At 36.4% G+C, this 25,813-nt stretch overlaps 1 protein-coding gene across 2 annotated transcripts; it reads left to right on the top strand.

The window, feature by feature from the left end:
- Positions 1–24,484: 24,484 nt before the first annotated feature.
- On the top strand, positions 24,485–25,529 carry LOC124461087 (E3 SUMO-protein ligase ZBED1-like). Of its 2 annotated transcripts, none has more exons than XM_047012669.1 (2): positions 24,485–25,223; positions 25,299–25,529. In XM_047012669.1, exons 1-2 carry the CDS (start codon positions 24,861–24,863, stop codon positions 25,494–25,496), a joined length of 561 nt encoding a protein of 186 aa, XP_046868625.1. In that variant the 5' UTR covers positions 24,485–24,860; the 3' UTR covers positions 25,497–25,529. The 2 variants fall into 2 exon arrangements, with proteins under 2 accessions (XP_046868625.1, XP_046868624.1); XM_047012668.1 differs by having other exon boundaries at positions 25,290–25,529.
- The last annotated feature ends 284 nt before the right edge of the window (positions 25,530–25,813 follow it).

The following is a 25,813-nucleotide window of genomic DNA, read 5'->3' as shown; positions in this document are numbered from 1 at the left end:
TAATGATTGTAAAATTTTATTGCCCATATTTTTAAAAGATTCTATTGAGATAGTTTCAAAGATCTTTTCGCTCGGTGCCACTTTGACTTGACTTATGTTGAGTATACCGGCTTCTTTTTCGAGCCTTTGAAAAAATTGACCTAAGTCGAGAATTCCATTGGTGTACATATCGCAAATGTCAATTCTTGCTATAACTTTCTTGCCATGTTTGAATGTGGTTAAAGAATCAGTTATTCGCAAGGTCACTACTTTTTGTACTTCGTCGTTTACAATGACGTCATACACATTGGGCTTAGAAGCATTAAGAGATTGCTTTTGCAACTCTTTTATATTATTTTCTTTTTCTTTTCCTGCGCAGGAATTTGACTGTTTACTTTGATTTCTGGTAGTGACTCTCAGAATTTTGTGGCTGGTTGGTATATTTTGTAAGTCCTGTATAGTTATTCACGATAGCGCGCCGGCTACGAAATTATCTTTTCCTTTAGATATTCTACCGTAAAATTATATTCCTTTAATTCAAGTCGCATTCTGGTTAGCTTGGAACTTGGGTTTGCCATTGAAAACAAATAAGTTAATGCTCTGTGATCTGTTTTGACAGTAAAATGTCTACCATAAATGTATGGTCTGAAATGCGTGATTGCCCAGTGAATTGCAGCTAACTCTTGTTCAGTTGTACTCTTATTACTCTCACCATTGGTGAAAGATCTAGACGCGTATGCTACTGGAAGCTCCACATGCACATTTATTTGCGTCTGTGACTATGCAAAATTCTTTGCTAAAATCTGGGTACTGTAACAGAGTTGGGTTCATTAATGCTGATTTTAAATGCTCGAACGCATTTTGACAATCACTTGTCCATTCGAATTTTACATTTTTCTTACATAATCTTGTTATGTGACGAGAATATTCGGCGAAATTTTGTATAAATCTTCGATAATAATTGCAAAATGCAATGAATCTTCTAGCGCTATCCGCATCATATGGGACTGGATAATTTTGAATGACATCATACTTTGTGTCATCAGGCAAGATTCCTTTATCTGTGCATTTATGTCCCAAAAAGATGACTTCATGCATAAAGAATGAACATTTTTCAGGATGTAACTTAAGGTTGTGTTGTCTACACTTCTCAAAAACATCTGTTAGATTATTGAGCATATGTTTTTCGGAACAACCTATGAGTATTAAGTCATCCATGTAAAGGAATGCTTGCGAAGGTTCAAGGCCAGTGAATGCTAAAGTCATCATTCTCTGGAACGAATTTGGCGCTATTTTTAAACCGAATGGTAATCGCGTGAAGCGATATGAGCCATTATATGTGGAAAAGGATGTTATGTCTCGTGACTCTTCTTCGAGTTCAATTTGATGAAAACCTGACATTAGGTCGAGGCATGAAAAATACTTTGCTCTACCTAGTTGATCTAAAATGTCATCAATTCCTAGGTAACGGAAATTTATCGGACAACAATTTTTTTTTAATTTGACGATAGTCAATTACTAATCGCCATTTTTTATTTTCCGAATTTGGTAATGATTTTTTCGGTACTAATAAAAGTGGGCTATTGTAAGGTGATACAGAGAGCTCGACTATTTCGTATTTGGACTTGTTTTTGTATTTCGTCTTTCTGACTATGAGGATTTCTATAATTTTTGATATATATTGGTTCATCGTCCACCAGTCTTAATTTTTGTTTATAAAAGTTATTTGTTGTTATCGATTCGGTTTCTAGTCCGAATACATCACTATATTTCTTGCGCAACTTCGTAAGTTGGCTGTGAAATTGTGGGGGAAAATTTTTTGATAACGTAGTTAGTACTGCGTTTTCACGCTGTTCTTTATTTGCTTCTATTATTTCGTAGCCGGAAAGCGGTTCATATTTCAAACTTGATATGTTTACTATTTGGTCTACGTCTGTAGTGTTTAGCAATCGTATGACTGCGTTTTGGGGGTTAGTTATGGTATTTGCTAAATAAATACCATGCTGAATTGTCGGTTATTTCCTTGGGATCAATACACTGTCTTCTTGTGAACTTATTTCGATTTTTCGGTCAACTTGGGATCTTGCTGGCAATACTATTGAATTGTTACCAGAACTGTACGATATTGGTACATATATTGGATATTTTAGGTTGTTTGGTCTAATTATTAACCAGTCTTCGGACGGATTGAAATCTAATTGACAGTTGTATTTCCTTATGAAATCGATTCCTAGTATTCCATCACATGGAATAGCGAATTGGTTATTTACGACGTGAAAGTCGTGTGGGATTATATATTTTGAAAATTGGATTTTAACAGATGTAAGCCCTATGGGTTTAGTTACTTCTTGACTGATTCCCTGTATGTTTATAATTTTATTGGTTTGAATATTTTGAAGATTATCGGAATTTCCTTTTACAATAGCTATTTCCGCTCCCGCCTCATTCGTGAAGGTAACAAACGTATTTTGATTTAAACTGATGGCGTGAATCTTATTACTCTTTACTGCTGAGTATCTAAAGGTGCCTGGGAGTTTCCCGAAGCATTCTGGGCTACCATAACATTGTTATTGGTATAACCGTTTTGTCGGTTATTTCCTCGGTTACCTCTATTATTCTTGTCGTAACCTCTGTTGTTTCCTCTGTTATTATTATTCCTGTTTTGCTGGTATTTTGGCCGTTATTGTTGTTATTATAGTTATTATAATAACCACGACCATTGCCGCTAGCGCGATAATTATATTTGTTATTATAATTACCACGGTTTCTTTGGGCATAATAGATGGCATTATTTTGGAAGCTATCTGTGGATCCCGACTCTACTGAAATAGTGGTAAATCTAGTGATTGCTTCTTTAGCTGATTGAAAGTGTCCTGATTCCATTAATAATTGGACTCTTGGACTTTTGGTATGACCTACCATAGCATTTCCTGTCACTTTGGTAGTATATTTTACTGCTTCCTCACTTGGAAGACCATCGGACATATATGCGCTTTTAAGGGCGTCAGTCAACTCAGTAATTTCGTTTGTGTATGAAACACAGTTATTGGGATTTCTCTGCAGATTTTTAATTTTTGCTGTTAAAAGATCTACTGGGTAAACACTTGAAGATTGTTGATAGTCTTTGTATTACTTCATCACTCGTTTTTTCTGGCTTAGGCTGATAACCGCTTGACCTTTTAATTTTGATTTTATTAGTTGGATGGCTACCGCTTCGTGCGGTTCTTTTATGGTGTCAAGAACGCGAAGCGCTCCAATGAAACCTGGTAGACTTTTAATATCACCATCGAAGTATGGTATCAGCTTGGTAGCTGTATTTATGAATTCTACCCTCGTTTGTGTCATTGTGCTTTCTTTTGGAATGGCTGGTTTGTTATGACTTATTATTGATTGATCAGAGCTCACTGATAGTTCCTCTTGACCTATCTCTTCATCAGCCATTGGTTTCGTTACTTCTTCCAGTGATATTGAACTTTCCAAATCAATTGTTTGTTTATATTCAATATTGTATCTTTTCAATACGGACTTTGCCTTTTGTTTGCATTCATCATAGAATGCATCTGCGGCTGTTTTTCGTCCTTCGTCTTTCGCACTTAGTTTACTGTAGTGTTCTCTTAACACTGCTCTGATATTTTTTAAACTCTCTATTATTATTTTCGAGTGTTTTTCTATTGTACTTTGGGATGTTTCCCTATTCTGCGAGAGGCATTTACAAGATTTATTTAATTCTTGTGCATGTATTCTAGCTTCTCTTATTATATCATCCCAAGTAATCATATTTTGTTAATAGAAAAAATTTACACTCTCTTTTTTTTAATTCCGTGAAAGATCGATTGTCTCTATGGGTTCTTCAAACAGTTTATGTACCCAGGTGGGTGAAATTCTATTTTTTCGCTTTAGGCGATTATATGCTTCTACTATGGATCTTTCTATCAAGTGGGCTATCCTTGATTTGAATTTTCTGTTATTCACAATCCAGTATTTAATTTCCTTATATTTTGGATTGGTTTCACCTCTGTTGAAGAGGAAATCTAATAATGGAGCATATTTGTTCAAATATTTAAGTTCTACTCGATCCATTTGTATATTATATCTAGGCCATCTGCTCTACTCTTATATTTTTCTTGATTTTTGCTTTATTTTCGCAACAACTTATTATTGTTGAGCTTCATCCATCAGGTAGAAGCGAAATGTGCCTGTTGAGTTGGAAAAACAGCATATATTTGGTACAGTGACAATAAAATTCATCTGTACCATTGCACTTCCTTTAACTGGGAATTCTTCTCCCGTTAAATCGAAGTATGCTAATCTTATCTGTACTAGGTTTATCGAACTTTGTGCCGATTTAATATTATCCCTATTAAAAACATCAACTAAATCCGCTGCAATGTTGGGATTCCTATTTACTATCTTCCTAAAATAATTGTCTAACGTACTCATTTTAATCAACCAATATATATTTTATTCAGCTTAAAAATTTGTTTTTTTTTTTTTATTTGGAAATTGATATATATATTTTTTCTTTTGATAATAATTTTTCTGAAATGCACTTTTATTATAATTGTTGCATATGTTATTTAGATCTTATCAAGATCATTAGCATGGCTTAAGGCTCTTTTTGTTACACATTTATTGTGTAGTTTGTATGCTTTAAATAACACATATGCGCTCATTATTATTACAATTACTAAAAAAAGTGCATTTGTTGGTTTTAAATCTACATTCGATGACTCTATTTTATTAATAACGTTAGCAGTGGAGTCCAGTGTCTTGGTATCTATTAACCCCGTATTGGGTTCATTTAATATGTCATCAAACTTGCTTATTCTATTATCAAACATTCAAATTTTAAAATTGTTTCTCTTTTTTTTTTATTTCTTTTCTTAATAATTTTGAATTTTTCTTTGTTCTTGCTTTATTTAGAGATAGTTTTTATACCCTTGCAAAAAGTATATTAATTTTGGTCAAAAGTGTGCAACGCATAGAAGGAAGCATCTCCGACCATATAAAGTATATATATTCTTGATCAGCATGACGAGACGAGTTCAAATCGCCATGTCCGTCCGTCCGTCCGTCCGTCCGTCCGTCCGTCCATCCGTCTGTGCGAATGCGTTTTACTCAGCCGTCTTAAGAGCTATCTGGCTGGGGGTTTTTCATTACCCGGGAAAAATAAAGTATGAAAACCATCAGGATCGGACCACTATATCATATAGCTCTGGAAAAACAAGAAGAAACATTTTCATAAATTTTAATTTTGTAAATTATGAAATTTACATATGTGATGACAAGGTACAGTCAATATAATAATCGACTCTGCTCCCAGCTCTGCCGGCAGCGCTGCTTGTTGTCTACTACGTCTTTCGTCATCAACAGAGTACATGCATATACACACATAGACGCAACGCTACATGAACTGTATGTGTATGCGTGCGTTGCTTTGCTTTGGGAATGAGAGAAGAAGAAGAACAAATTGTAAAATAGAGAGTAAAATTGTTTTGTTTGTATATAGATGAATTGATTTGCAGAAAACAAATTTTGAACATGTAAAATTATTATTACCAAGGACAGCAAGGGTATATAAACTGCGGTAATAGCCGATGTTAGCTTCTTTGATATTTTTTTTTGAAATCAATTTATAAATAATTTTTCTTTTCGGGTTACTCTAAGTGAAATCGGGAGTAATAATTAAATTTATCACTAGGGACTACTCTTGAAATCTGCGTTCTGTTACAATTTTTTTTTTTTTGCTTAGTAACGGGAAATCGAAATTTACATAGGTACACTCATAAATTGGTAGTCTCTTTCTTTTAAGCGGTTGGGTTGGAGTCTCTTGCCTCTAAATCCCATAGTTCCATTCTCTAAAAATAATCATCTTAATTTCTTTTTTGAGTTGCACCTACATAAATGAATTTAAAAAAAGAGATTTGTTACCTATTGTAATATAGTCTATTGCTATGCCAATTATGATATGTTGGGGTTGGCTGATTAAACCTCTAATGTTCTCACCAATGTCCTAACCACTCACAATTCAGCTGGTATGGGCTATACTATAAGAAATAACAAAACTGGACTGACTTGTATACATACTATCTACGATAATACTAGCGGTTGCATTATCCAAGGATGATGTTTCAGCCATGTGTCACAATCATATTTCCAGGTGATACGCATCCTATAGCAAAGAAAGAGATACAGAGTCTAGACTACCACCACGCCTTCGTTTACTCAACACTTTTCAAACCAGAGTCTAGCTCTCAGTCACTCGCCAAAAGTTAGTTGTTTCTGCTGTTTTGACTGTTCTTGTTAGACTTGAGTTCATGTTGGCAGTTAGCTTTAAAATATCTGAAACAATTTGTAAGCTATTTGAATATCCGGACCAGATCTCTGAGCATTGCCGGAGACGGTTATTCCAATGTTATTTAACTTTCACGACTTTAAACTGTTGATAGTATAGAATATAAGATTAGAATGCATAAAGAAATTAAAAGAAGAAAAGGGGTCAATCAACCAAATAAATTATCTACCTCAAAAAAAAACTTAACGAGATAAATTTCTAATTCGAATAGGCCCCTCCGTCGGGCACAAAAATTACTGTAACGTACAAAGCCTCAATGCTGTTGATGGGCAACTAAATATCCATAAATATTAAACCACAAATACCAACCATTGAATCGGCAACTATACGTTATTGTGTGAGGCCTATCTTGATGTTAACACAATTCATCTGCGGGACTCTTAATGCGGCTAGCATGACAATCGGCTGGAGTGGTTCTTTGATGAATGTGTTTCACCCACTCTCACGTCAACAACTTTAAATAAAGTCCCTGTGCTGAAACTCGAAATAGAATAGAGAGAAAAGAATAGAAGAAAATAGTCCTAGTGTTGGCTGCATAGGTGTATTTACAGCCGCGCTCTCTACCCACCCTACCATGATTTTCTTTTCAGCGCTAGTGGAAAATCCCAAAGAAAACGTCCTTATTCACATTAGATTGCCCAAAAAGAAAAATTGGAAAATTACCTCATTATAAATATCATTATTATTCACTTAAATTAAATTTTCCACAATCATTCGTTTCTTAAAATCTAATATTTCATTCAGTAGTATCTCTGAGAACAAAATTAACTCATAAAAAAAAACACAAAACCATTCTATAATATATAAGAAAATTTACAATTTCATAAATGATCAACATATTAATTTGTAATTTCTAAAAAAAAATATAGCTCGAAACTTTACCGCATAACGATTCATATTCAAAGATTAATAAATCCAAAATCAAAAAAAAATATTCTAAACACTCGGCATCATTTTATGAACATTTTTTTCAAACTTTAAACCACTGTGCAAAGGCAAAACGTCGGCAGAGGCAGAGGCAGAGGCAACCCGTTGGCAGACGCTAAACTGGGCGTAGCGTGAAGTGAAACGTCGACAGAGGCAGAGGTAACCAGAGGCAGAAGCTGGACGCGGCAAGAGACAAAACGTTAGAAGAGGACAGACAACCTGCTGGCAGAAATTAAACGAAGACTTCGTGGGACAGATGCGGACTTGGGTAAATTTTTTGGGGACTATATGTAGATAGTTCTAACCTTAATTGAATTTACTAAAACTAACCTTAGCATTTATTATTGGTATTGAACAAAAGAAAATATTTTAATATGGAGCTTGACGAGGTTATGGCAATGCGAGTCGCAGATCTGCGAAATAAGTTGGCCGAATTGAACCTAAGCACAGTGGGAAGAAAACGTGATCTACAGAATAGACTTCTTACTCATTACGATATTCAACACAAAGATGAAGAAGAAGTAGAGGCGAATTGCCCACAAACAATTTTAGTCGATCTTGGTACACCTTAAAAGATGTTGAGGGCAGTGTATCCTATTTTTCCGGCTCAGGTAGTCCCGACATTGATTTGTGGGTACAAGAGATAGAAGAGTGTGCTATTACAGTACAATGGGACAAGTTACAGACCTTTATAAACGCCAAACAGTTGTTAGCTGCAGCAGCTAAATCATTCATTCGGAGTCAACTTGGTATAAACAATAGGGAGATATTAAAAGCAGCACTGCGCAAAGAATTTGGTTCGAAACGATCAGCAGATGTGATTCATAGAATATTATCGCAACGTTCTCAGAAAAGAGAGGAGACTTTACGTGAATATTTGTATGCTTTAATGGAAATTGCCAAACCAGTGAGTTTGGACGATGGGAGCTTGATAGAATACTTTGTAAAGGGCATTCCAGACTCACAAGTAAATAAAGCTATTATATTTCAAGCCAGGAATCTAGAAGAACTGAAGTTTCAAATAGAAACGTATCAGAAAGTTCGTGCTTCACACAAGTCGTTAAATAAGTTTGAGGCTCAGTCAGGAGGAACGATTAATCAGAGTAAAATAATTGATACATCTAAGAATCGGAAATGTTATTGCACATATCAGACGAGACTGTCCAAAGAACGATCAAAAGTGTTTCAAATGTGGTAAAGTTGGACATCGAATGGCACAGTGCAAACTATAAAATCCAATTAAATACGAGAGAAATACAAACGTGGTAGAAAATGAAGATGTAGTAATACAGCCGTCAAGCGAATTTACTCAGTCAGGGTTTGAACTTAAAGACATCGTATATTCTAACGTTATATTTAAAGGACTCAATCTACGAGGCGCTGGTTTATGTCTTATGCGAAGAAATATTTATTTTATGATTGGATCGAAACCGTTATTAGGCGGAGCTAGACACTTAACAGGAATTGGCGACAGTAAAGTGTTGACTTTCGGTAGTTTTATAATACCATTGAACCAGTGGATGGTTTAGTTATAAACATAGAATTCCATGTAGTGCCAGATCAGGAAATAAGTTTTGATGCTATACTGGGTCAAACGATATTGAACACTGTCAATATAAATGTAACAGCAAATGGATCTAAGTTTGCTATGCGCAACGATATAGAAGTTTGTCGCACCCATAGTCTTTGGCATAGAGAACAAAATGAGTCAGATATTCAGTGGGCAGGAGAGATTGGAAATATCTTCATCACAAATATTGAAGACAGGGATAAGAGTCTAGACATAAATCTTTCGCATTAGAGCCATTTGATAAAAGGGGAAGTAGAGAAATTAATTCGAAACTACCAGCCAAAAAGAAATGCAAACGCACCAGTAAGCATGAAATTTATATTGAGCGACGAAATACCAGTGTATCAGCACCCAAGACGTTTAGCCCTTTGTGATCAGGAAATCGTTAATAAACAAATTCAAGAATGGCTAGCAGAGAAAATAATTAAAACTAGTACTTCTGAGTACGCGTCTCCAGTTGTCTTAGCCTCGAAAAAGAGTGGTCAGAAGCGTTTATGCTGTGACTACAGGAAATTAAACGAAAAGATTTCTCGTGATAACTTTCCCATGGCTCATATGGACAGCGTTTTAGAAAAGTTACAAGGTGCCAATATGTTTTCAACTTTAGACTTAACAAACGGATTTTTCCATGTACCGGTAGGAGAAAGCTCTCAGAAATACACTTCTTTTGTGACTTAGAGTGGACAATATGAATTCCTGTATGTTCCTTTCGGTAATTTAAATTCACCAGCTGTATTTACAAGATTCATAATGGTTGTGTTAGGAGATTTGATTAAAGCAAGCGATTGTGTAGTCTACATAGACGACATCATCATTCCAAGTACAGGTATCGATGATGGTTTGGCCAAGCTAAAACGCGTACTAGACGTGTCAGTCAAATTTTTTTTCAAAAATTCTTAGAAATTGTTGAGATTTAAATAAATAAATGAACATTTAAAGGGTGTGTTTTATATGCTCCTAAAGATAATACCAAACAAATTGTTATTCCATGGTTTTTTCCCCAAAAATGTTTATTTATTTATTGGAACATTTTACTTTTTTTAATTTGTATTTTATTAAAATTAGTGAATAGAAACATCTTGTCATCACTTATATATGTATACATCTATAATGAATTTCTCCGCTGTAGTACAATTCAATTTTAATATATTAAAGATGAATAAGAAGCAAATGATCTGCCAAGAAACTATTGAATCATTTTATATAAAGTTTAATTAATAGAAAAAGTGCCCTTGGGCACCATCAGAATTACGGCAAAGGGCTTCGCCTCAAGTAGGCTAATCCCCAGTTTTGATTAACGTCAAAATGGTTGAAAATTCACGAAAATTGCCAAATTTTATTCAATTTAAGCAACCATTGCTTGAAGTTCTCATTCGACCTACTGGAGCTACACGTTACTTGCTCAGTATATTTTATAGTTTCAATTCGAGCACAACCAAAAATTTCTCTACTCTCGAATTGACCACAAAATTTATTTTATTTTTTAGAAATATTTTTTTTTTTGTGAAATTGTTAAGATCTTTAGGGCTACATTAGAAAAAATGGCTTATGTTCCACTTCGCGGATTTATGCCCATCCTGATGCGCACGGTCGTCCCAATGATCGGACGTGCCCTTAGCCAGCAGGGAAGTCAGACCAAGATGAAGGACGAAGTACGTAAGGGATTAATTGCTGCCCGACAGTTCGCCCAGTTGGATAATTACAAAGCCAAGGTGATAAATCATATTGCTATTGAGCAATTTTGATAGAAACAACATATTATTTTCTTCATATTTCAGATGCACGCTCTGCGTCGTTTTTTTATACCATACACCCATAGGGTGAAATGGTATATTAAAGTCGCCAAAATGTATGTAACAGGCAGAAGGAAGCATCTCCGACCCCACAAAGTATAAATATTCTTGATCAGGATCAACAACCGAGTCGATCTAGCCATGTCCGTCCGTCCGTCCATCCGCCCGTCCGTCCGTCCATCCGTCCGTCCGTCCGTCTGTCCGTATGAACACCTAGATCTCGGAGACTGTAAGAGCTAGAGCCACCAAATTCGGTATGTAGACTCGTGTAGTATGTAGAGTGATCAAGTTTATTTCAAATTTTTGCCACGCCCCGTTCCGCCTCCGCAATTTAAATAAAGCGTTTATCTCAAAAACTATTCTAGCTAGAGACACAATATTTGGTATGTATATTCGCTTAGTAAATGCACACATTTTGTATTTATAAAAATTTTGCACGCCCTTTTCCGACCCCTAAATTTAAAAAACTTGATCTCCCATATTTTTTTACCTTATTCGATTAAATTTGGCACACTTAAATTTAATACTAATTAGCAAAATACCAAATTTGATCAAAATCGGACAAAAAACAGTCGAGGGTGCTCGTATGATTGAGTTAGCGAGATACTAAGATATGCTTGTAAGAAGTATGTGAAAATGCATTTGTTTAATAAAGTTAAAAAATCTGCTTTACTGGTGTATGGTATACCTAAGTCGGCGAGACGACTTACTTCATTTTTTTTTAACTTTCAAGTTTAATATCGTAAATTGATATTAAAACAGGCGTTTCCATTGCCAATCAAAATTGCATATATGTGAAGAAAAAATTTTCTATATTAACATATCGCGGAATTGGCTGTAATAATTGTATGAATTTCACATGGAAGAAGACTTTTCAATAATCCTCATTTAAAACAGGGCTGAAAATGTTTCAAAGCATCTTATCCATAATTCAAAATATAAATGTGTAACTAAATTGTGCGTTCTCGTTTCTTTGATTTTCTAGATAGTCCTTTTTATTTTTATACCCTTGCAAAAAGGGTATATTAATTTTGGTCAAAAGTGTGCATCGCATAGAAGGAAGCATCTCCGACCATATAACGTATATATATTCTTGATCAGCACGACGAGACGAGTTCAAATCGCCATGTCCGTCCTTCCGTCCGTCCGTCCGTCCGTCTGGATCAACGCAAACTCCTCCTAGACCGAAAGAGCTACAGAGCTAAAATTTGTATGCATGTAGGCTTGTATATACTGCAGGCGTTGTATATCTCGGATTCAGCCGGATCGGATCACTATATCATATAGCTCCCATACAAATGGCAAAGTCACGAACAGTGACTTTTCTTAATAACTTCGTTATTTTCTGAGCTATTATCGTGAAATTTAATATAGTTAAGTTAATTACATATATAAACGACTATGCCAAATTTGATCAAGATCGGGTTACTATATCATATAGCTCCCATAGGAACGACCTTTCGAAAACAGTGACGTTTGTCAATAACTTCGTTACTGTTGACGCGATTGCTCTTAAATTAAACATTTGTTAGTTTAATATATCTGTTAATGACTGTGCCGAATTTGATAAAGATCGGGTAGCTATATCATATAGCTCCCATAGGAACGATCGGTGGAAAACAGTGACTGATTAATATCTTCGTTATTTCCTATGGTAAGATTGTAGGCCGTTCTTTCGGACACATTAGCCCTTTTAGATTAAACGTTTTTCCACTTTGATGTGGCTATAGGTAAGGAAAAACTTACCAAAAAAGTTGCAAGGGTATACAAACTTTGACGCGGTCGAAGTTAGCCCCGGCCCTCTGGTTATTTTTATACCCTTGTGTAAACACCTAATTATTGGGTAAAAGTGATAACGATTAGTTTGTATTTTTCGGATTTAATCTTACGTTTTCTGCGCAGAGACAACTTGCTCGTTGCGTCGCCGGAAGAGAAGAGAGAGCTGTCTCCCACCTATCGATGACTTATCGCTAACAATCGATACTTAGTACTAACAATCGATACTTATTACTAACAATCGATACTTATCACAACAATCGATATATGAGCATTTAACAGACTTTGTAAATAATTGGAATCTTACAACTCGGCCGTCCTGACGAGGAATCGACCTCGATTCCAATTGGTAACAACGAAGGGGGGTAAATAAGAATCTTAAGTGGCTGGTGTCGCCTTCATACGGAAGCGCTGGTAGCGTTCCAGTAGGGGCTTCAGTTCGGCCACCGTCCGAGCTGAGTACAGCATGCCGACTCGAGTAGAGTTGTCCCGCAATCCATCAATGATCAGGTCGACCAGCTCGTTCTCCGGAATCGGAAAATTCATGGCAATCTCCTGCATCTCGATTGCGAATCTTAAACATCCCTCGCCTGCCTTGATGGCGTAGCGCGAGGTGAAACGTCGGCAGAGGCAGGGGCAACCCGTTGGCAGACGCTAAGCTGGGCGTAGCGCGAAGTGAAACGTCGACAGAGGCAGAGGTAACCAGAGGCAGAAGCTGGACGCGGCAAGAGACAAAACGTTAGAAGAGGACAGACAACCTGCTGGCAGAAATTAAACGAAGACTTCGTGGGACAGATGCGGACTTGGGTAAATTTTTTGGGGACTATATGTAGATAGTTCTAACCTTAATTGAATTTACTAAAACTAACCTTAGCATTTATTATTGGTATTGAACAAAAGAAAATATTTTAATATGGAGCTTGACGAGGTTATGGCAATGCGAGTCGCAGATCTGCGAAATAAGTTGGCCGAATTGAACCTAAGCACAGTGGGAAGAAAACGTGATCTACAAAATAGACTTCTTACTCATTACGATATTCAACACAAAGATAGCGATGAAGAAGAAGTAGAGGCGAATTGCCCACAAACAATTTTAGTCGATCTTGGTACACCTTAAAAGATGTTGGGGGCAGTGTATCCTATTTTTCCGGCTCAGGTAGTCCCGACATTGATTTGTGGGTACAAGAGATAGAAGAGTGTGCTATTACAGTACAATGGGACAAGTTACAGACCTTTATAAACGCCAAACAGTTGTTAGCTGCAGCAGCTAAATCATTCATTCGGAGTCAACTTGGTATAAACAATAGGGAGATATTTAAAGCAGCACTGCGCAAAGAATTTGGTTCGAAACGATCAGCAGATGTGATTCATAGAATATTATCGCAACGTTCTCAGAAAAGAGAGGAGACTTTACGTGAATATTTGTATGCTTTAATGGAAATTGCCAAACCAGTGAGTTTGGACGATGGGAGCTTGATAGAATACTTTGTAAAGGGCATTCCAGACTCACAAGTAAATAAAGCTATTATATTTCAAGCCAGGAATCTAGAAGAACTGAAGTTTCAAATAGAAACGTATCAGAAAGTTCGTGCTTCACACAAGTCGTTAAATAAGTTTGAGGCTCAGTCAGGAGGAAAGATTAATCAGAGTAAAATAATTGATACATCTAAGAATCGGAAATGTTATTGCACATATCAGACGAGACTGTCCAAAGAACGATCAAAAGTGTTTCAAATGTGGTAAAGTTGGACATCGAATGGCACAGTGCAAACTATAAAATCCAATTAAATACGAGAGAAATACAAACGTGGTAGAAAATGAAGATGTAGTAATACAGCCGTCAAGCGAATTTACTCCGTCAGGGTTAGAACTTAAAGACATCGTATATTCTAACGTTATATTTAAAGGACTCGTAGATACTGGCGCTGGTTTATGTCTTATGCGAAGAAATATTTATTTTAATATTTATTTCAAGCGAATTTACTCCGTCAGGGTTAGAACTTAAAGACATCGTATATTCTAACGTTATATTTAAAGGACTCGTAGATACTGGCGCTGGTTTATGTCTTATGCGAAGAAATATTTATTTTATGATTGGATCGAAACCGTTATTAGGCGGAGCTAGACACTTAACAGGAATTGGCGACAGTAAAGTGTTGACTTTCGGTAGTTTTATAATACCAGTGAACCAGTGGATGGTTTAGTTATGAACATAGAATTCCATGTAGTGCCAGATCAGGAAATAAGTTTTGATGCTATACTGGGTCAAACGATATTGAACACTGTCAATATAAATGTAACAACAAATGGATCTAAGTTTGCTATGCACAACGATATAGAAGTTTGTCGCACCCATAGTATGCCAAAGAGAGAACAAAATGAGTCAGATATTCAGTGGGCAGGAGAGATTGGAAATATCTTCATCACAAATATTGAAGACAGGGATAAGAGTCTAGACATAAATCTTTCGCATTAGAGCCATTTGATAAAAGGGGAAGTAGAGAAATTAATTCGAAACTACCAGCCAAAAAGAAATGCAAACGCACCAGTAAGCATGAAATTTATATTGAGCGACGAAATACCAGTGTATCAGCACCCGAGACGTTTAGCCCTTTGTGATCAGGAAATCATTGATAAACAAATTCAAGAATGGCTAGCAGAGAAAATAATTAAAACTAGTACTTCTGAGTACGCGTCTCCAGTTGTCTTAGCCTCGAAAAAGAGTGGTCAGAAGCGTTTATGCTGTGACTACAGGAAATTAAACGAGAAGATTTTTCGTGATAACTTTCCCATGGCTCATATGGACAGCGTTTTAGAAAAGTTACAAGGTGCCAATATGTTTTCAACTTTAGACTTAACAAACGGATTTTTCCATGTACCGGTAGTAGAATGCTCTCAGAAATACACTTCTTTGTTATGAATTCCTGTATGTTCCTTTCGGTAATTTAAATTCACCAGCTGTATTTACAAGATTCATAATGGTTGTGTTAGGAGATTTGATTAAAGCAAGCGATTGTGTAGTCTACATAGACGACATCATCATTCCAAGTACAGGTATCGATGATGGTTCGGCCAAGCTAAAACGCGTACTAGACGTGTCAGGCAAATTTTTTTCAAAAATTCCTAGAAATTGTTGAGATTTAAATAAATAAATGAACATTTAAAGGGTGTGTTTTATATGCTCCTAAAGATAATACCAAACAAATTGTTATTCCATGGTTTTTTCCCCAAAAATGTTTATTTATTTATTGGAACATTTTACTTTTAATTTGTATTTTATTAAAATTAGTGAATAGAAACATCTTGTCATCACTTATATATGTATATATCTATAATGAATTTCTGCGCTGTAGTACAATTCAATTTTAATATATTAAAGATGAATAAGAAGCAAATGATCTGCCAAGAAACTATTGAATCATTTTATATAAAGTTTAATTAAAAGAAAAAGTGCCCTTGGGCACCATCAGAATTACGGCAAAGGGCTTCGCCTCAAGTAGGCTAATCCCCAGTTTATATTAACGTCAAAAAGGTTGAAAATTCACGAAAATTACCAAATTTTATTCAATTTAAGCACCTACCTTCAATTTCGACCTACTGGAGCTACACGTTACTTGCTCAGTATATTTTATAGTTTCAATTCGAGCACAACCAAAAATTTCTCTACTCTCGAATTGACCACAAAATTTATTTTATTTTTTAGAAATATTTATATTTTTTGTGAAATTGTTAAGATCCTTAGGGCTACATTAGAAAAAATGGCTTATGTTCCACTTCGCGGATTTATGCCCATCCTGATGCGCACGGTCGTCCCAATGATCGGACGTGCCCTTAGCCAGCAGGGAAGTCAGACCAAGATGAAGGAGGAAGTACGTAAGGGATTAATTGCTGCCCGACAGTTCGCCCAGTTGGATAATTACAAAGCCAAGGTGATAAATCATATTGCTATTGAGCAATTTTGATAGAAACAACATATTATTTTCTTCATATTTCAGATGCACGCTCTGCGTCGTTTTTTATACCATACACCCATAGGGTGAAATGGTATATTAAAGTCGCCAAAATGTATGTAACAAGCAGAAGGAAGCATCTCCGACCCCACAAAGTATATATATTCTTGATCAGGATCAACAACCGAGTCGATCTAGCACTGTCCGTCCGTCCGCCAGTCCGTCCGTCCGTCCGTCCGTCCGTCCGTCCGTCCATCCGTCCGTCCGTCCGTCTGTCCGTATGAACACCTAGATCTCGGAGACTGTAAGAGCTAGAGCCACCAAATTCGGTATGTAGACTCGTGTAGTATGTAGAGTGATCAAGTTTATTTCAAATTTTTGCCACGCCCCGTTCCGCCTCCGCAATTTAAATAAAGCGTTTATCTCAAAAACTATTCTAGCTAGAGACACAATATTTGGTATGTATATTCGCTTAGTAAATGCACACATTTTGTATTTATAAAAATTTTGCACGCCCTTTTCCGCCCCCCTAAATTTAAAAAACTTGATTATCTCACATATTTTTTTAGCTTATTCGATTAAATTTGGCACACTTAAATTTAATACTAATATTTAGCAAAATACCAAATTTGATCAAAATTGGACAAAAAACAGTCGAGGGTGCTCGTATGATTGAGTTAGCGAGATACTAAGATATGCTTGTAAGAAGCATGTGAAAATGCATTTGTTTAATGAAGTTAATTAATTTTGGTCAAAAGTGTGCAACGCATAGAAGGAAGCATCTCCGACCATATAAAGTATATATATTCTTGATCAGCACGACGAGACGAGTTCAAATCGCCATGTCCGTCCGTCCGTCCGTCCGTCTGGATCAACGCAAACTCCTCCTAGACCGAAAGAGCTACAGAGCTGAAATTTTGCATGTAGGCTTTTATATACTGCAGGCGTTGTCAGCCGGATCGGATCACTATATCATATAGCTCCCATACAAATGGCAAAGTCACGAACAGTGACTTTTCTAAATAACTTCGTTATTTTCTGAGCTATTATCATGAAATTTAATATTGTTGAGTTAATTACACATATAAACGACTATGCCAAATTTGATCAAGATCGGATAACTATATCATATAGCTCCCATAGGAACGATCTCTCGAAAACAGTGACTTTTGTCAATAACTTCCTTACTTTTGACGCGATTGCTCAAATTAAACATTTGTTAGTTTAATATATCTGTTAATGACTGTGCCAAATTTGATAAGGATCGGGTAACTATATCATATAGCTCCCATAAGAACGATCGGTGGAAAACAGTGACTTTGATCAATATCTTGGCCGTTCTTTCGGAAACATTAGCCCTTTTAGCTTAAACGTTTTTCCACTTTGATGACTATAGGTAAGGAAAAAGTTACCAAAAAAGTTGCAAGGGTACACACACTTTGACGCGGTCGAAGTTAGCCCCGGCCCTCTGGTTTGTGGTTCAGTTCTCTATTCAATTCGCAAAGAAAGTGTTATAAATCTGAAGCAAGGTTGACGAGAGGTTGAAAATGATTAATTACATTTTTATTTCCGTTTTGATTTGATTTTCATTCATGCCACTTCTCTTATCAACTTGTTTTAAGAATTCTGATGTCATTTTCTTTCAGTGTTTATAGCAAATCTCGTTGAGCAGATATCTCTTGAATGGTTGGAGAATTCGTAAAGATATATGTATATATTATGTAGCGTTGATTTAATGATCGTTACTATATTTATTTATTTATTAATATTTGAATTGTTTGATGACAATCGAGTTCAAAATATTGTTAAGATTTAAACATACTTATAGAAATAACACTGGACTACTTATGGACCTTGACGTGCGATTCAGTTGAGAGTCTCTTTGCGAATAATCTATGGCCTCTTTAACAAGCTGTCTCTCAACTTATATAATGAGCCTATGCCCTGACCTCTCTACTACTACTAGAAAGTTCGGCCACTACGTGTTTGTCTCTTCTCTTCTATCACTTTGGATTGCTCTCTCTCAATGCCATTGAACGGTCCCAACAATTTCATATATATATATACATCCGATACAGTTGATGTCCTATTAGGCCCTTCCGCCTGTCCAACTTTCTCTTATTACATATCTTCCATGATTTTTAATCGCCGTTACTTTATAGGGTCCTAAATACTTTCCTTTAAGTTTCAGATTAACGCCATATTGGGTACGCTTAATAGCAACCAAATCATTTATTTTGAATCGTTTTCTCTCTTTTCTCTTTAGATTAGCTGGCTTCTTGTTCTCCTCCTGAATTTGTTTTATATTTTCAACTGCCTCCATTCGTATTTTTTTTCTGTGTTTTGCTAGTTCTTCGATTAGAAGATCATCGAGTAGTTCTTTAAGGTTTACATCCTCTGATCTACGCATGTCAATACCGGTTAGAATTTTAAAAGGAGCTATCTTTGTACTTCTAGGTGCCGTATCGTTGATTTGCTGAACTTTCCCTACGTATTTATACCATGAAGCTGGATTATCTAAACTCATTTTAGCTAGCATTGGAAAAACTATCTTGTGATTCCTTTCAACTTGCCCATTTCCTCGCGGTACTCCGGTGGTAATCAATAAATGCACGATGTCGTGATCTTGGCAATACTTTTTGAAAATGTACGATTTAAAAGTAGCGCCTCTATCAGATATCAATCGTACTGGGTTCCCAAAATTTGTTGCTTGAACTTCTAAACACCGTCTCACTTCATCTACGCCTGTGCTCCTAGTGGGATACAATTAAACGTACTTAGAAAAACTATCTATAATAACCAACAAGTAATTATATCATTTATTTGTAAGTTCCATTGGTCCGATGTGATCAATATGGTAAGAACAAAGTGGTTTGTCACCCTTTTCTATTGAAGTTAGATATCCCTCTCTTTTTCCAGCCTTTGCGTTAATAACAATACACTCCACACAACTATGTACCACACGAATAACCTTATCTCCCAATTCGTGAATATATTGACGGAAAAGTGACCCTGGGTAAGTCCAAGTCTAATAATCTCATGTTTCATTGCCGAAGCCACTTCAATCAATTCACAATTAGGGTCTTTAAAGAGAATCTCGTTCTCTATGTAGAAGTCTTTATAACTTTCCTTTTCGACTAGCGTCCTTACTGCCTTGGTCCACTCATCTTGCAACTGAGCTTCTCTTAATCGATGTTTAATAGTGTCCTCAACAAGCATAAAACATGCATATTAACTCAACGCATCGACGTGCCTCATTTGAGTACCTGATCGATGTACGATAACATAATCAAAATCCTGAAGATACATAGCCCAACGAGCAACTCTCAAAGGAACATCTTTCTTTTTCATGGTCATAGCGCATGCGTTACAATCAGTAACTATTGTGAATCGAGATCCTACGACATAAACACGCCATTTGGTTAGTGCTCCAATTATAGCAAGCACTTCTAAGAATGATACCTTTCTTCGCACAATTTTGTCTTACGACTCATATATTCAACGGGATGAAATGAATTATCCTCTGGATGCTTTTGTAACAAAGCTGCCCCAAATCCGTATTTTGAAGCATCCGCATGTATTTCAGTTTGCAATTTCGGGTTAAACAATTTAAGGACGGGTTCTTTAGTCAACGCAGCTCTTAGTTCTTCGAAAGCGAGTTTGTGTATATCTTTGAATTCAAACTTCGAATCCTTACGCATTAAATCGGACAACGGTTTCGTTTTTCGGTTTTCAATAAACTTTCTAAAATAGGAAGTGATACGACTAATACGCGTTTTAGCTTGGCCAAACCATCATCCGATACCTGTACTTGGAATGATGATGTCGTCCATGTAGACTACACAATCGCTTGCTTTAATCAAATCTCCTAACACAACCATTATGAATCTTGTAAATACAGCTGGTGAATTTGAAATACCGAAAGGAACATACAGGAATTCATAACAAAAGAAGTGTATTTCTGAGAGCATTCTCCTACCGGTACATGGAAAGTTATCACGAAGAATGTTTTCGTTTAATTTCCTGTAGTCACAGCATAACCGCTTCTGACCATTCTTTTTCGAGACTAAGACAACTTGAGACGCGTACTCAGAAGTACTAGTTTTAATAATGTTCTCTGCTAGCCATTCTTGAATTTGTTTATCAACGATTTCCTGATCACAAAGGGCTAAACGTCTCGGGTGCTGATACACTGGTATTTCGTCGCTCAATATAAATTTCATGCTTACTGGTGCGTTTGCATTTCTTTTTGGCTGGTAGTTTCGAATTAATTTCTCTACTTCCCCTTTTATCAAATGGCTCTAATGCGAAAGATTTATGTCTAGACTCTTATCCCTGTCTTCAATATTTGTGATGAAGATATTTCCAATCTCTCCTGCCCACTGAATATCTGACTCATTTTGTTCTCTCTTTGGCATACTATGGGTGCGACAAACTTCTATACCGTTGCGCATAGCAAACTTAGATCCATTTGCTGTTACATTTATATTGACAGTGTTCAATATCGTTTGACCCAGTATAGCATCAAAACTTATTTCCTGATCTGGCACTACATGGAATTCTATGTTCATAACTAAACCATCCACTTTCACTGGTATTATAAAACTACCGAAAGTCAACACTTTACTGTCGCCAATTCCTGTTAAGTGTCTAGCTCCGCCTAATAACGGTTTCGATCCAATCATAAAATAAATATTTCTTCGCAGCGCCAGTATCTACGAGTCCTTTAAATATAACGTTAGAATATAAGATGTCTTTAAGTTCTAACCCTGACGGAGTAAATTCGCTTGACGGCTGTATTACTACATCTTCATTTTCTACCACGTTTGTATTTCTCTCGTATTTAATTGGATTTTATAGTTCGCACTGTGCCATTCGATGTCCAACTTTACCACATTTGAAACACTTTTGATCGTTCTTTGGACAGTCTCGTCTGATATGTGCAATAACATTTCCGATTCTTAGATGTATCAATTATTTTACCCTAATTAATCTTTCCTCCTGACTGAGCCTTAAACTTATTTAACGACTTGTGTGAAGCACGAACTTTCTGATACGTTTTTATTTGAAACTTCAGTTCTTCTAGATTCCTGGCTTGAAATATAATAGCTTTATTTACTTGTGAGTCTGGAATGCCCTTTACAAAGTATTCTATCAAGCTCCCATCGTCCAAACTCACTGGTTTGGCAATTTCCATTAAAGCATACAAATATTCACGTAAAGTCTCCTCTCTTTTCTGAGAACGTTGCGATAATACCAACAAATCAATGTCGGGACTACCTGAGCCGGAAAAATAGGATACACTGCCCTCAACATCTTTTAAGGTGTACCAAGATCGACTAAAATTGTTTGTCGGCAATTCGCGTCTACTTCTTCTTCCTCGCTATCTTTGTCTTGAATATCGTAATGAGTAAGAAGTCTATTCTGTAGATCACGTTTTCTTCCCACTGTGCTTAGGTTCAATTCGGCCAACTTATTTCGCAGATCTGCGACTCGCAATGCCATAACCTCGTCAAGCTCCATATTAAAATATTTTCTTTTGTTCAATACCAATAATTAATGCTAAGGTTAGTTTTAGTAAATTCAATTAAGGTTAGAACTATCTACATATAGTCCCCAAAAAATTTACCCAAGTCCGCTCCTGTCCCACGAAGTCTTCGTTTAATTTCTGCCAGCAGGTTGTCTGTCCTCTTCTAACGTTTTGTCTCTTGCCGCGTCCAGCTTCTGCCTCTGGTTACCTCTGCCTCTGTCGACGTTTCACTTCGCGCTACGCCTAGCTTTGCCTCTGCCAACGGGTTGCCTCTGCCTCTGCCGACGTTTTGCCGCACGTTACGTCCAGCTTTCCCTCTGCCTCTGCCGACGTTTTGCCTTTGCACAGTGGTTTAAAGTTTGAAAGAAATGTTCATAAAATGATGCCGAGTGTTTAGAGTATTTTTTTTTTGATTTTGGATTTATTAATCTTTGAATATGAGTCGTTATGCGGTAAAGTTTCGAGCTATATTTTTTTTTAGAAATTACAAATTAATATGTTGATCATTTATGAAATTGTAAATTTTCTTATATATTATAGAATGGTTTTGGGTTTTTTTTATGAGTTAATTTTGTTCTCAGAGAGAAATATTAGATTTTAAGAAACGAATGATTGTGGAAAATTTAATTTAAGTGAATAATAATGATATTTATAATGAGGTAATTTTCCAATTTTTTTTTTGGGCAATCTAATGTGAATAAGAACGTTTTCTTTGGGATTTCCACTAGCGCTGAAAGGAAAATCATGGTAGGGTGGGTAGAGAGCGCGGCTGTAAATACACCTATGCAGCCAACACTAGGACTATTTTCTTCTATTCTTTTCTCTCTATTCTATTTCGAGTTTCAGCACAGGGACTTTATTTAAAGTTGCTGACGTGTGAGTGGGTGAAACACATTCATCAAAGAACCACTCCAGCCGATTGTCATGCTAGCCGCATTAAGAGTCCCGCAGATGAATTGTGTTAACATAAGATAGGCCTCACACAATAACGTATAGTTGCCGATTCAATGGTTGGTATTTGTGGTTTAATATTTATAGATATTTAGTTGCCCATCAACAGCATTGAGGCTTTGTACGTTACAGTAATTTTTGGCCCGACTGAGGGGCCTATTCTAATTAGATAATTATCTCGTTAAGTTTTTTTTTGAGGTAGATAATTTATTTGGTTGATTGACCCCTTTTCTTCTTTTAATTTCTTTATGCATTCTAATCTTTTATTCTATACTATCAACAATTTAAAGTCGTGAAAGTTAAATAACATTGGAATTACCGTCTCCGGCAATGCTCAGAGATCTGGTCCGGACATTCAAATAGCTTAAAAATTGTTTCAGATATTTTAAAGCTAACTGCCAACATGAACTCAAGTCTAACAAGAACAGTCAAAACAGCAGAAACAACTAACTTTTGGCGAGTGACTGAGAGCTAGACTCTGGTTTGAAAAGTGTTGAGTAAACGAAGGCGTGGTGGTAGTCTAGACTTTGTATCTCTTTCTTTGCTATAGGATGCTTATCACCTGGAAATATGATTGTGACACATGGCTGATAGAGGTGGGAAACTATCGATGGCACTATCGACACTATCGATGGTTGAGCACTATCGAGTCGACTCACTATCGATGGTCATGCAGTACCGATAGTGTATCGATAGTGCCTCGATAGTGTCACCAATAGTTGTGAAATAAATTCCGCGTTTTGAAAAAGTGGCGTCGCTTGGCTGGTGAAAAATTTTCTTGCTTTCAATTACAAAACAAAAACATAATTTTAAAGAAATGGATCGCTTTCTCCAAATGGGTAATAAAAATAAGAGTAGTTGAAGCAATTTCAAAGCAACCGAAAATACGTCCAACTTACGGGATCACCTGAAACGGTTTCATCCTAGTTTAAGGGACGATGAAAGGAACTCCGCTAATTATGGAGATCAGGGCGACAGCATATTATCCACCAGCAGCAGCTGCCGATCAAGTATGAGATCTTTAGATTCATACATTAAAAACTCTGTCCTGTACGATTCCAACTCATCGCGAAAAAACATTGTTGATAAAACTTTAGCGGAGATGGTCGCCTTGGATAGCATAGTAGAGGATCGTGGATTCATCAAGTACAGCAAAATTGTGGATGCCAGGTACAAGCTGCCAAGTCGCCGTCATTTACAAAGTGTGCTGATGATGGATTTATTTAAAGAAACTTCGGCAAAGCTTTCAACCATTCTAGAAGAAGTTTCTAGTGTTGCTGTTACATGTGACATATGGTCGTCACGTGCCAACATAAGTTTTTTTAAAGTGACTAGCCACTTTATTCATGAGTTCACTCTTAAAACAGCTTCATTGGCAACAAGAAAGCTATTGGATGCAACGAACCATTCAGCTCAAAATATTGCGAATACTTTGCAAGAAGTTTTAAATTCTTGGGGTTTGTTTGACAAAACTGAGTGTATTGTCACGGACAATGCCAGCTCCATGATCGAAGCTTGCGAGCTGTTAAAGATTCGTAACATTCCCTGCTTTGCTCACACGTTAAATTTGGTTGTTTAGACCGTGATTTAGACCGTCTAAATTTTGACAATGACGAAAAAACAATGGCAATAATTTCAAAATGTAAAGCAATTGTAAAATTTAAAAAAAAAAAACACTATTGCTAATGAAAAGTTTAAGATGGCGCAAGAAAAGTTTGGGTATTCACTTTTACAAGAAACTCCAACTAGATGGAATAGTTTCTTTTATATGATTCAACGAATACTGGCGACCCATGATGAAATTGCAGTAGTACTATTGTCTACATCCAATGCACCACTCCCATTTCAAGCGGAGGAAATTGATGTTTTGAAGGACTTGGAAAAAATTCTTACAGTATTTGAAGAAGTTAGCAAAAGAATATCTGGTGGGAAATATGCTACGATTTAGCTTATAATTCCCTTGACAGATGTACTTATTCGTAAAACGCATACTATTTCTTCGGATGTGCACACTGAAGTTGGACAAAAAATGGTCACTGTTTTATTAGATTCAATCGTAAAACGTTTATCGCCATATGAAAAAAAAAGTGCGACGAGAATGGCGACAATTTTAGATCCCCGATTTAAAAAGATTGGGTTTCAACATATGTCAAATGCCGAACAAGCTGCACATTGTTTCGAAAACGAGTTGACGGCTTTAATGAACAAAGATAGTTCAAATGACACAAATGTGGAACCCATCTCAACAAATAAGGACCCGCTTTTCGACTACATTGGGAACAAAGCCCGTTCCATGGCTAGAAACACGCGATCGGATGCTATCATTGCGAAGAGGCAGTATTTGGAAAGGCCCTTAAGCCAACAAGATGTTGATCCCCTATTATGGATGAAAGTAAATTATAAAATTTTAAATATCAATATCCAAAAATTAATTTGTTCTCATTAATATTTTTCTTAGGTTAACCAGACGGACTTTCCTGCAATAAAAACGTTGATGTTAAAATACTTTTGCATTCCGGCCACTTCTGTCCAGTCAGAGCGGGTATTCATCAAGGCAGGGCAAATAGTATCAGACCGCAGAACACGTCTAAAGGAGGAGAATGTGAACATTTTGTTATTTTTAAACCAAAATCTTTGGCTTACTTCCTCGGAAACCACCGAATAAGCGACGTAAAACATATATATGTACATATAAATAATTAAAAACATTAAACTATGGATTTGAAAAATTAATTTTAGTTGTTTTATGTAGGTCACTATCGAGGCACTATCGAAGGCTCTATCGAGGCACTATCGATGGTTTGGTAAAAAACTATCGCCGCTATCGATGGTGCCGACTATCGATAGTTTCCCACCTCTAATGGCTGAAACATCATCCAGGGATAATGCAACCGCTAGTATTATCGTAGAGAGTATGTATACAAGTCAGTCCAGTTTTGTTATTTCTTATAGTACAGCCCATACCAGCTGAATTCTGAGTGG

Source organism: Drosophila willistoni, unplaced genomic scaffold, assembly GCF_018902025.1.
Source record: "Drosophila willistoni isolate 14030-0811.24 unplaced genomic scaffold, UCI_dwil_1.1 Seg202.1, whole genome shotgun sequence".
Classification (NCBI taxonomy): Eukaryota; Metazoa; Arthropoda; class Insecta; order Diptera; family Drosophilidae; genus Drosophila; species Drosophila willistoni.
This window is presented reverse-complemented; position numbering and strand designations above follow the sequence as displayed.